The 13,637-nt window shown below is 34.8% G+C and overlaps 1 protein-coding gene across 2 annotated transcripts in view; it reads left to right on the top strand.

Annotated features, from left to right (window-relative positions):
* The window catches only part of DMXL1 (Dmx like 1), a 129,574-nt gene that overhangs the window by 107,186 nt on the left and 8,751 nt on the right, over positions 1-13,637 (top strand). For both annotated transcript variants that reach the window (XM_029941556.1, XM_029941555.1), the window contains 6 exons: positions 1,279-1,400; positions 1,759-1,900; positions 5,295-5,355; positions 6,892-7,019; positions 11,279-11,371; positions 12,953-13,044. In XM_029941556.1, coding sequence (XP_029797416.1) covers positions 1,279-1,400; positions 1,759-1,900; positions 5,295-5,355; positions 6,892-7,019; positions 11,279-11,371; positions 12,953-13,044 — 638 coding nt within the window. The remainder of the gene's footprint in view (positions 1-1,278; positions 1,401-1,758; positions 1,901-5,294; positions 5,356-6,891; positions 7,020-11,278; positions 11,372-12,952; positions 13,045-13,637) is intronic.

The following is a 13,637-nucleotide window of genomic DNA, read 5'->3' as shown; positions in this document are numbered from 1 at the left end:
TGCTAAATTTGTAATTGAGAAACAATAACTTTTGCTTTAAATTGCATTATTTTAAAATGTTGATGAGATTGAACTTCTTCCCATTTCTCATTTGAATTATCGGTGTCAAAAACTGAAAGGTGTGAGATTTTCCCCTGCGTTCAAGCTAACAAGTTAGCTTTCTCAGATTAACGGATGCTGTAAGAAGACACAAGACTCCTAGATCAGAAACCATTATAGTTTATTACTTAATAGCAGAAGCAGTATCCAGAATATTAGCATTTTATGCTCTGGTTCCCATGTTAAAATAACCACAAAGTGGCAAGGAAAAGGTCAGATGATGACTGCACACAGAATGGGTTGCATTATAGGAAAGGAACATTGAGTTTAGGAAACCCCAGTCTTTCTAGTGGACATTAAGTACACCTGCCCTTTGATCTGGAGGGAGAGACCAGAGGTTTGTAACCATCCTGCAGAACAAATGGCGGTTGGCAAGTCACTCAGAAGACATGCACAAATGGACACCCGTGGAGAATTCTTTATCCTTTTATGTCTGGGGTATCCGTTTTTTCATTTAGTTTGTATTAGCATTTAACATAATGGAAATATTAATTCTGTTTTCTCTTTGCTCTCATTATCCTTTCATTTTCTATTTTAGAGGCATAAATTTTCAGTTCATAGATGTTTAAAATTTTATGTCATTTAATCTCACCAGCTTTTAATTTATGATTTATTCTAGCATACTTCCCCCACTCTTTTTCTACCCCTGTACCTTTTCTTTGTGATCATTTCTCACATTCTGTTTTTATTGTCTAAGACTGCTAAGTTTTAGGTGACAGTGATACAATCTTATTTGAATAACGCACCATTATTTCTTTAGTTTGATGTTCCTTATCTCCCTCACCTTTTTCGACCTTCTAGAGCTCTGTCCTCTTCAACAACTCCTTCACGATTCTGAACTGTGTAAAAACCTTAGGGACATTGTACCCTACTAGCACACTGGAGACACAGTGCTGGGAGAAGAAATAAAGTAGTGTATGTGTTACCATTCTGTGGAGGGTTTCTGTTAGATGCTCTTAATTCTTTGAACATACCTCCAAGATCAAGCAGATAATTATTACACTCAAGATTTAATTATTAAAATTAATTTTAAATATTCATTGGTGAAAATGCTATCTTTTCTGTATCTTAAAGTTATTATTTCTAGGGGCTATTTTGTAGTTTCCATTTTCAGAAGTAGCTCATATGCATGTTATACTGCTTTTTTATTTAAAAGTTACTGTATGATTTGTTTTTCAGGCAAATAGAAACTGCATAGCAATTGCTTCAAGCCACGATGTTCAAGAACTGGATGTTTCTGGAATTCTGGCTACACAGATCTATACTTGGGTAGATGATGATACTGAAATGGAAAACAAAGGGTACTTTTATACTTTGTTTTTTATTCAATAACATTGTGTTAAAAATGATGATATCCACAAAACTGTAACTTTCAAAAGATATTTAGAATATTCCTAGATTGTAAACAGTGGGTGCCAATATGCAAAAGAGTGAAAAATGGGGTGTCAAGAGCTTTAAAGAATTTAAAATAGAAGAGAATAAAGTGAGAGGATCTAAAATTGTTCACGTATGAAGTTACTGTCTTTGAGTTGGGGGTTAAGAACTGAAGAAAATTAGTTTTAGAGTGAAATAGTACATCATTTATTAGAACTTTCAGATATAACAGAAGAAATGAAGAGCCAGTGGGTTGCTTTCATTGAACTTGACATTCTTTTGTAGATCAGAAGATTTCTTGGTGATACATGCTCGGGATGATTTAACAGCCGTGCAGGGTACAACCCCATATACCCACAGCAACCCCGGCACTCCGATCAACATGCCGTGGCTCGGAAGTACCCAGACCGGCAGAGGAGCCTCTGTGGTACGTCAGGTTAAAAATAGCATGTCTAAATGGCCTTTCCCCTCTAGCTTAATAGAGAAAGGACGATCTAAACATACTTTGGAGAAATTCTTAACTTTTTAGTCAGTCATACTTGCTAGAAATGATAAATTTGGATTATGAAGAACAATATGTTTCCATTTGAAAAAGATGACAAAATTATTTTAAATAAGTAACTTAAAATACAAAGAGCTGTATGTTAAATGATGATTATTTGGAACTTCTTGGTACAAGTCAGGCCTCAGCAGGCTCTGGTCTGTGGGTCAAATCCTGCTCACCAGCTGTTTTTGTATAGACAGCTGTCTAAGGATAGTGTTTACATTTTCAGTGCTACAGGAAGTGTCAAAAGAAGAGTGGTATTTTGTGACACATGAAAATTATATGAAATTCAGATTTCATGATATATAAGTGAAATTTTATTGGAAGATAAACATAGTCACTTGTTTATATTTTGTCTGAGGATCTTCTTGAGCCCTGATTAAGATGTGATCTATGTTTATACCACCATGAGATTCTTTTATTAGTACTTAGAATCAGAGAAACCCGGCGCTAGTAATTCTTTCAGTGGCTTTCTGGTGGTGAGGTTATTTTAAGTTTCCTAATTCCTACAGAATTCTTTCCTTGGTCTCCCCCACCGAATTTTTTCTGCTAAGGGTATTTATTTAAGTAAAATCTTAATATTCTTTAATAATACCTGATAGTATTTTATATTGATGTAGTTCTGTTACTCATATAACCTTATTTTTTGTCCTATAACCCTTTCATTCTTTGAGGTATCTCTTGAGATGACTGATATAACTACTACTTAACATTTTTCAGATGAAGAGGTCTAGTGATTTAACTTAGGTCACTATCTCAAATTTGTGGTAGAGCTTATTATAGTAAAGACCTCATACCTCCTAGCTCATAGATTTCAGGTAGGAGTGTTTTAAGTATTGAAGAATTTGAAAAGCAATATAATAATCAAATGAAATTATTTGGTCATTTATAGTTCATTTTTTTTCCAACTGACATTATATTAAAATTCATTTATAAAACCAGATATTATCATCTTTTAAAGGGAAACTTAAAGATAATATACAAAATATACAAAAAGAAGTAAAAGACAATTTTTCCAACTCTAGTTTCAGAGACTGTAGTACGGCTCTTCCTGTAAGATGTCTTGTTGGTCTCTGCTTCCACACTTTGCTCCCTCTGTTCTGTATATAGCGGCCAGAGTTGCTGTTTCCTAAGCATCATTTAGGTTGTCACTCCAATGTTTATTTTGTTTGTTTGATTGATTGATTGATTGATTGATTGATTTTTAAGCAGGCTCCATCCCTAATGTGGGGCATGAACTCATGACCCTGAGATTAAGAGTCACGTGCTCTCTCTCTCCAGTGTTTAAAACTTTCAGATTTCTTGGTACAACTTTAAAAAACATGGCCTAATAACATGGCCCCTAAGGTCTTGTGTGATTTGACCTGGCCAGCTTCTGCAGCCTCATCTCTGTTTACTCCATACCAGATTCATTTGCTCTACTTATAGTGGCCTTTCTCTCTCGGGAACATGAAGCTCTTTGCCCTGTCACCGCCTTTGCCATGCTTTCTGCTCCACATGCTCTTTTTTCTTTTACCTTTCAGATCTCAACTCACATTCCCAGAGATTTCCTTTGCTTCCTTAGTGACAGCATCTGTCCCTGTTTCCCCTCCCCATAGTCACTCTGTATTACCCCACTTAATCATATTTATGACCTTTATCAGTTTTGAAATTATCTGTTCATTATTTAGTTGTCTTTTTTTTTTTTGGTAACATTTATTTATTGATTTTGAGAGACAGCATGCGAACAGGGGAGGGGCAGAGAAAGAGACCAAGAGGAAGACAGAGAATCCCAAGCAGGCTCCCCTCTGTCAGTGCAGAGGCCCACGTGGGGCTCAAACCCACGAACTGTGAGATCATGACCTGAGCCAAGACCAAGAGTCGGATGTTTAGGCCATTGAGCCACCCGGCACCCCTTTCTTTAGTTGTCTTTTTTAATGATGTAGGTTCTGTGAGAGATCATATTATCTCCCACTAGACATTGATGATCTCTAACCAGAATAGCGTTTATCATATAGTCAGTGCTCAGAAAATACTTGTTTATACGCCACAGCATTATAATACAGAAATTTACTTTTGTCATTCCTATGAGGACTGAAGTGTCTATCTGCATCTTCCAAGAACACCTTTTTAATGGAGATCATTGTAATTTGTAAGCATAATTAGTTGAACTAGCCCCACTTCATCCTCAAAAACAGACCAAGTGTTATACAATGGTTGTTTCTTATAAGGATCTTGTAGTATAAGTAATGATTTCTTTCCTTTATAGTGTTCTGAATATGCTCTTAGAAACTTTCTTAAGCATCTGTTTATGTATTTTTTTACTTATGGCTTTTCTTTGATGCTTTAGTCAGAAAGGAAAAAGAACAGGAATATTTAAGCATTTTTTAATTAAAAGGAACATGAGATTTCAACATGAAATTTACTAACCAAAACAAACATTCAGTTTTTCTTTTTTTTGTGGAGAATTAATAAAATAGTTTCTTGATTCTACTTATTTATTCAATTACAAATTCTGACCAAAAGATTACTTGTCATGACCCAACTTCTGCTGTGGGAATATAATTACAGCCCTAAACACCTTTTGGTGTTTCTGTCCGTCAGCACCTGTGCTGGCCTGCGCCCTTCCCTCCCTGCCAGATCCCCACCATACTCACTGCTGTAGTGTAACGGGCGGTGTAAACTGCACAAGAACAACAGCAAAAGAATCTACCTACTCAAGACTGATGTTACAAACCTAGGGTAACATAAGTATACTTGTGGTGCTATATAAATAGGAATTGTTCTACTAGTTAAAATTATCCCTTTAATTTCACGTATTTATTTTATTCTTATTTGACAGGCTACTTAAATCATTCAAATCATGATGCAAAAATGGATAACTAAACAGTTCCAAAATATCAATTAAAAATTTATACAATATCTGTTTACCTCTTTTTTTTTTCACATGCTTCTGCCTGTCTTTTTAACCTTATACTATTCAGGATTATTCCAATAAATTTAATGGGATCAGAAAAGAATTGGCAAGAAAGGAGGTAAGAGTAAATTATCAAGGTGAATTTGTTTATAGAGCCTAGTCAACGATGCAGAAAATGTCTGTGTACTTAAGTGTAGGACAGCTGAGCTCTTAAATTGAATTTTGTTAACCATGTTCGGTATTTTTAGCACCTATAATGGTAGTTATGGAATCACATAAAGACATATAAAAAAATATTATTTGAATTTCCTGTCACAGTTTGCATTTTTAATACTACTTTTTAATCATAACTATAGAACAACAATTTTTCTTTCCTAACAGATGATTAAGAAAGCCATTAATAATGTCAGAAGAATGACTTCTCATCCGACTCTTCCTTACTGTAAGTTGATAATAATTAGCTAGTGTTCTAAGGAATTTAAAGGAAGCTTTTAGTTTCAATTGAAGGATAGTCAACTATTTTACTTTTTTTGTAGAGAATGTTTGCTAATAAATACAATCTTCAATTCAGAATTAGGTAAAAGTAGAAAAAGAAATTTTCTGGAACTAACAGAGAAGGCTAACTTGATGCAGTAAATTTTTATCATTTTGATTGTATACTTCTAAGCTAGCACATTTTATTTTTGAATATTTCTGGTTATTATTTAATAGGATCACTCTCATCTTTTATTACATAGATTAAAACGATATTCTGGTCATTTATTGCCTCATCATAATCAGTTTGTATTTTGTTAATATTTTGTCAGTTTGCCTTCTCTCAGACACACGAATAGTAGGCATAGGAAATGGCTATTAGTAAGTTCTTATAGTCTCAGACAGGATATATTATTTTCAGTTAATTATTTCAGTTATAGTAATAAGCACAGTGTATGTTAATTAAGAGGTATTCGTGTCCCTTCAATTTAATAACATATAAAAAAAAGCTTTACCATTTTCTTTTATGAGAGATACTCTGATAACATACAGTTAACAAATCCAGTGTCCTTTTCTTCTGCACTGTCGTACGTGCCCTACGCACATGTTTTCACAATTATATACCAATAGCCAACAAAAACATTTAAGGGTTTATATTTAGAATGAAGAGTTAAGTAACATAGTTGTTACTTATACCAAAAGTATAAAATAATGTAAAAATTTTACTACGTTGAATACCACCTTACTACTGATAATTATACTTAGCATAAATTGAGTCCTACATAGTAGGCATATTTCTAAATGATTTATATGATTTATCTCATTTACTTCTTAGAACTGCCCATTAACTTATGTATCATTACTCCTCTTTTACAGGACAATATGAATAAGCTCAGAGTGGTTAAATAAGGTTCACCGAATTATTATTATTATTAAATAATGTATCACCAAATTAGTAAATGGCAGAGTAAGAAATTAATATTTATTTAGCTTGTTCATATTCCCCAGTGAAACATATATTTGAGCTTTCTAGTCAATTAGCGTATTAGCAGTGATATTTTTCTTTACCATGCATGATGTTCAAGACTTCCTATAATCTTTTTTCCCCCACAGAAGATGTGTAAATTTAAACAGTAATAGTACGAGAATTGGCTCATTTGTACACCCAGGAATTTGTTAATTGGTTATTATACAGAGTATTTATTAAAGGCTGTTAAAACCTCTTTGAGATAGTTTCAAAAGGAGTAAAAATCATAGAGGCCTGATTTATTTGCTTCTGCCAGGTAGTGTGAGGGTATGTTCTTAGTCAAGTCAAAGTCATCATAAAACTATCTGTTTTTAAGATTTAAAATATTTATTTGAAATTTCATAAAAAGATAAGTTCATATAAATTGACTATGGTTCATTCATCGGTGTTTCTGTCATAAAGGTTCTCACATTGGATTCACAAACAAACTTTTCAAAGATTCCTGCACTCAATTTGCAATATTTGTCCTTTTCGCAGATCTGACAGGAGCCCAAGACGGAAGTGTCAGGATGTTTGAGTGGGGCCATTCTCAACAGATCACCTGTTTTCGGTCTGGTGGCAATTCCCGAGTTACAAGAATGAGATTTAACTATCAAGGAAATAAGGTAGCATATAAAAATGTAAATGGGAATGTGGTTTGATTAGGTTGGAAGTTTATAAATGTTACTAGTCTGAGTTTCTGAAGAGAACAGCTCAGTCAACTTATGATAAAGTATTAATCCATATGAATTCTGTTTTGTAAAATTCTTCTCTAAGAACACTTAGTGTCAGTTGGTTCTTCCTGGAACATTGTGTGTGTGTGTGTGTGTGTGTGTGTGTATGTGTGCGTGCACGCGCGTATGTGCGTGTGCGCACATGTGTATGTATGTGCATATATATCCATTAAAATTCACTTAAATGATGCTTAAGGACCAAATGATTATAGGACCACCATATATTACACATTTTTGATTAAATACTTCTACTTTCTTTGTTCTCTGGAACCTAATCAAAGTACGGTCAAGTAGTGAGTAAAGTGGGCGCTTATTAAAAATGCAGATTACTTCTTGACTCTACAGCAGACCTACTGAATCACTATCTGCATTTTAACCAGATACTTTTGTGATTTTTACCTACATTAGACTTTTGAGGACTGCTTTAGAACAGGGCATCAACAAATTATGACCTAGCCACATGTTTTGTATATAAAGTTTTATTGGAATAGAGCCACCTCACCTCTTATTTATTTTCATGACTAATTTTCCACTACAACAGTGAAGTTCAGGAAAGCAAGGCCTTTATAGATGGCAAGCCTACTGTTTGACCCTCTAAGAAAAAGTTTGCCAGCTTGTCTGATGTAGAACTTCTACTGTCTTCACTTCACACAGACCTGTTTTCCTCAGACTGCCTCTCTGCCCCCCTCGCGTTTCGCTGTCACCTTAAACAACAATTGAAGGAGAAATCGGGCTGCTTTTTCATCTTCAGAGCCCTGCTTCACTAAAAACACACGGGACCTTCTCACATGGACCGTCTTACTTTTCCTTTTCTCTCCGCTTACAAACCTTCAGAAACCCCCATCATGTGTTGTTTCTGTCATGGTGCACTGCAGCCTTTTTGCCTACGATATTTATCACTTAGCTTTCTTACCATTTCACAAAAGTCAGTGATACTTTTTTCATGTAGCTATGAAACAAACTTTTGAGAGAATCTGGTTTCTCAATACCAATGGGCAACATTCTTTACCTCTTAATGGGAAACTGAGGGGACTTAATCTAGAAGCTTTTAGAACCTTAACTAATTTCATTTGTGTGATTGTATCAAAATATACCTTATGGCTCATGCTTTTTTACTTTGTTCATATTATAGTGCTCCGTAACTAGTCCCTATACGCCAAGCCTTACCATTCTAATGCATCCTTCATGTTGCCAACACAGTTCTGTAACAAGTAACATAGTTACATAACTACACTATGAGGGAGATGACATTGGTGTTTCAAGGCTCCTTATTGTATCTAGAAGCCCATATTCCTTAGCAATGTCGTTCAGTACCTTCTACAGCCTGAATTATTTTATGGACTTAACACTCACTGTAGCCTTCCACATATGCTATTTTAAAGCACAGAAAACTGTTCTCCAACTATGTTAAACAGGCAGTCAAGTTACCGTTCATTCACCTTGGCCATGATGGAGTCAAATAACATGACAACTGAGCATGCTATCTCCCTTAGTAAGGAAGCCTACTAGGGTAAATAGAACAGATGGCAGTAATTTTGTCAATTAAGAACAAAAATGGGCTCCCAGAAGTCATTGAACCTAAAAAGAGGCATTAAGGAGAGTAAATGAGCTGTGAGGAACAATTTCTCAGATTCAGGAAGATATTACAGTCTTTTTTATTATTTAAAAAAATTTTTTAATGTTTATTTATTTTTGAAAGAGAGAAACAGAGCATGAGCAGGGGAGGCACAGAGAGAGAGAGGGAGACACAAAATCCGAAGCAGGCTCCAGGCTCTGAGTTGTCAGCACAGAGTTTGATGCAAGGTTCAAACCCACAAACCACGAGATTGTAACCTGAGCAGAAGTTGCATGCTTAACCGACTGAGCCATTCAGGTGCCCTAGGAAGATACTGCATTCTAAAACAAAAACAAGCTGCTATAAAATAAAGACAATAGAAATTAAATGAATTCTTGGAAATGAAAACATGTGATTCGCCAAATTGGGTTAGGAGAACTACTACTCATTACAAGGGCTGAATCACAGACTTTTGAAAATAGTTGAAAATCAAGTTTATAACTGGGAAGAACAAATTAGTAAATTATCCTATGATGAAAGTAAGGCAAGAAATAAATTGAAACTGGATCCAGGAAAATTTATAAAAGATATTTAAAAGATATTTCAGAAGAGGAAAAAAATGATGGAATAGAAACATTATATTCAAAGTACTTATTAAAATAAAAATATTCCCGAAACAAACAAAAAATTACAGTTTCTGAAAAGAACCTACCAAATACTGGGCAGGAGTGTTGAGAAACATCACATGCCTAGACACACCCTGATTATTTGATTTTTGATTTTTAATCCAGTGATAAAGAGAGCTTCTAGGAAGGAGTTAGGGCTAATATGGATTAAATGCCATTTTAAGTGGCGTTGGCCTACTCAAAAATAGAGTTTACAAGTAGAGCAATATTCACAGAATTCTGATGGACGGTGAATGGGAACTAGGTATCGTTATCTGTCTGAGCTGTTGTTCATATTTGATGGCAAAACGTATTTTTTTTAAATGTTTATTTTTGAGAGAGAGAGAGATAGAGAGAGTTCAAGTTGGGGAGGGACAGAGAGAGAGGGAGACATAGAATCCAAAGCACACTCCAGGCTCTGAGCTGTCATCACAGAGCCCGAAATAGGGCTCAAATTCAAGAACTGTGATATTAGGACCTGGGCCGAAGTCAGATGCTTAACAGTGTGAGCCACCAAGGTGCCCCAAAACAAATATATTTTCAAGTGTGCAGAGATTTAACACATACCAATATATCCTTTCTGAGGACCACATATAGGTCTACTTCATAAAACATGGTATAAATCACAAAAAGGATAGACCTTGGGAAAGTACAACAAACTTAGTGAGCAGTGGGTTAAAATTTCTAGTATTCACCCTATTCAGTGAATTCAAAATTTAAATTCACTGAATTTAAAAATTCAGTCAAATTTTTTAAAAGACAACCTAATAGAGAAGTAAAGGATACAAACAAGTCACTTTACAAAAAAACTATGTGTGACCAACATTCCTCACTGAATAAATTGAGTAAGTGAACATTAAAATTAGCCATTATTTTGTATACCAACAAATATTTAAAACTTTAGTAGTATGCAGTGTTGACTAATGTGTAAGAAAAATGGATGTGTAAATTTATACCACTTAGGACTAAATTTTGGCTTCACCTGCCAATTTTAAATGATGCCATTTGATAAAGCTTTCCCATTTCTAGATACGTAACTGTACTTAAATACTCAAAGATAATATGTGCCAGAATATTTAAAGCAGCACTTTATAATAGGGAAAATTGGAAACCGTCTATAAAGTAGAAGTTTTCAAAAGTTCTAATACAACTATGTAGTGTAATACACATAGCACAAGAATGAAGTAGATTAAATGTACTGATGTTAAAAGATGGCTTTAAGATGTCAAAAATGTAATTGTGGAGCTGTATATTTATTCTAATTTTTTTAAAAACCCTATATGTGTGCATGTTAGAGTAATCATAGAACAGATTTAAATAGGACACCTCATATGGCTCATAGTTGCCAGACAGGGAGACAGGAGAGGGCAGGAGTTCAAAGTAGACATTTATTTTATAAACGGTATGTAAGCAAGCATTATTTTTGTAATCTAAAGTTTTTTGCTCTTACTCATCCTTTTAGATATGTGACATATACTCCCCCATTGTATAATAACTCAAATGACCTTGAGTTTCCATAGCGGGAATTCATTTACTGTAATAATATGTGTTTCATTTTACTTTCTACTGTTGTTTGCATGTTTTCCTTATCGAATATTCTGGAAGTCCTTAGATGAGCTGTTTTCTATTTTACATATACTAAAAGTTTGTCACATGCCTTAATGTGTAAATCCAGTGACTATTATTTGAGTACTTTTAGAGAATACAGACTGTGCTGTTGGTTAGTGTAATATAGTGTGTGTCTGATGTTTGTTTCTTCTGTGTCATCTAGAATCTTTTTAAGCACCGGCTAAATGTTATTCTGAACTAGATCCATGCATAGGTGAAGTAAAAGTCAGTTTATCAATTAAATGTTTAAGACCAAAATAAGAGAGTCACAGTGAGGGTGTGGGTAGATATATGCTTAAATACTTAATTTTTTTTCCTCTAAGTTTGGAATCGTTGATGCTGATGGATATTTAAGCCTCTATCAAACAAACTGGAAATGTTGTCCAGTGACTGGAAGCATGCCTAAGCCATACCTGGTAAGCCAAATTTTCTTCCCTTTAAACTTTTTTGAATTTTTATTTTAAAGAAAATAAGAATGTATATTTACAGCAATAAATATTAAAGTCAAAAAATAAAATCTATGTAGTTCTGTGTATTCGGTCACTTTACTATAAGCTCCTGTCCTTGTATTATGTGAAAATTACTCTGTGAGGTGTAAAATTCTTGGTCTCAAGTAACTTGGAAAATTAACTTGTATAGAACAAACATGGCACCTCCAGAGACCCATGTTACCTGTGGGTTACTAAATCCCTTTTCTAGCCTCACCAAGCTGCAGTGGAAATAATACCTAAAAAGAATGATCACCAGTCTGGTGGTTTTTCTGCAGTTATCCCCTATGAACAAAGTAGAAAATATATTATAGCTAGTACTATTATTTTCTTGTCTATGTCCTTTAAAAAAACCAAAACTGATGGTCTCCATTCAGGACTGCACAGGCTTCATGAGCCTTCTGATGCTTCATAGGACAGTGAGTTGGGAGTGGTGGGGGGAACACTGAGTTTCTATTTAATATATTCCTTATGAAGCCCTATATAGGACTAAGCAGTACCTATTTAAAAAATCAAGAAATGGGTTAAGGTTCTAGTAATTCGCTCAAGGTTAGATTCTGGAATATGATACTGATCTAAGTGAAAGCAAACTAGGCAGGGAGGGCTGGTGAGGGTGCTTTAAAGAATATTTTTCTGCATGTTTTCACTGAGTCAATTTAAGATTTAAATATGTAAATTTACATTCCCTAAGGGGCTGCCTTTTTTTTTTTAACGCCTAAAAAGATAAATTGGACTGAAAATGTACATTACTGGCTCTGCGGGGTTAAAGGGCATTGTGTTCGCTTTAAGGACATATCCTCCAGCTCCAGTGGTGGTGAGATGGGATGGGGAAGTGACTCAAAGGAAGAATCTTTGATGTGATAATTTTGACATACTTAAATCATTTTTTATTGAAGAGAAAGATCTGAACAGCTATAATTTGGAAGTCTTTATAATTTGCTAAACTTCTCATATTTAAGTTAGTTACTAGAATATTCAGAGACGTTGTAAATTTTCTAATTTTGTTGACTATTAATAATGTTTTTATTCACATATTTGAAAAAATTGTTTAAAAGCTTAAATATTTCTGAAAATAATTCATTTTAAGATAATCTAAAATTCTAGTTTTTTTCTAAGGAAAATTTTCACAAACATTCTAAGAGAAATATTTGTTTAACCTCTTTTGTTTTCTTTTGAGCTTTAAGATGAACAAAAGCAAAAGGTCTCTTAAGGATTTATAATGCAGCTTATTTATATGGTCCAGGGAAGGTGTGTGTGTTTGAGAGAGAGAGAGAGGGGGCAGGGGAACGAGGGACAAAACAAATGTGGCAGAATGTTAAAGATTGGTGACTCTGGGGACAGAACACGTGCGAGTTCTCTGTTTTACTCTTGTACTTGTTCAGGGTGGATGAGAGACACAAGGGGTTCACGTAAGCCACATGTTACATGATCCTGATTGATTAGGGCGTCTACCTGGCGATAGAATTGTTAGTGACAGCGGTAACATTCATGTCTTCATAACCATTCCAGACCTGGCAGTGTCACAACAAAACGGCCAATGATTTTGTCTTCGTTAGTTCGTCGTCTTTGATAGCTACAGCCGGTCTTTCAACGGACAACAGGTAAGAGATGGTGACTGAGGTGTAAGAGCTTTATTTCTTACTTCCTTTATGTTTTTCTGCCTCAGGAATGTTGTCACAACTGTGCTTGTCAATATTTTTATTATAAAGACTTCTTAGAGCATTTTTAGTGTTCTAATTGTAAAGCTAAGGAAAGTGTGGCGTTAAAAACAAAATCTGTTCCTTCTGTATTTTTCATATTCTTGTTTTTTACTTCAAGACTTTAAGAGAAAAATGATTTGATAGTGAAATTAGTTTTCCTCCATAGTACTCCTTATGTGTTAAGAGAGCTTGAAGCGAAGAAAAGAACCATCATTCATTGACCCTGCTCTTTTGTTACTCCTCACAGTGGCTCCTGTAGGTAGATCTTATCAGTGTTTTACACTAAGAAAACGAGAAACTCAAAGTCTTCTTAATTGTACAATAGCTAGTAAGTGGCAGCCTCTCCCCATCTCCCCCAAAACCGTAAATATGTAAGAAAATGTCTCCTCCTTCCTCCACCTCCACACCCCATGTGGTACTTCCCTCACACAGCTGAGTCCTGAGGGAAGTGTCTCCTGAGGTTGTTGAGTTGTTCGGGTTATGTGTTCCAGCCT

The sequence above is a fragment of the Suricata suricatta genome, chromosome 6 (genome assembly GCF_006229205.1).
Source record: "Suricata suricatta isolate VVHF042 chromosome 6, meerkat_22Aug2017_6uvM2_HiC, whole genome shotgun sequence".
Taxonomy (NCBI): Eukaryota; Metazoa; Chordata; class Mammalia; order Carnivora; family Herpestidae; genus Suricata; species Suricata suricatta.
Note: the sequence above shows the minus strand (reverse complement) of the source record. Positions and strands in the feature narration are given on the sequence as shown.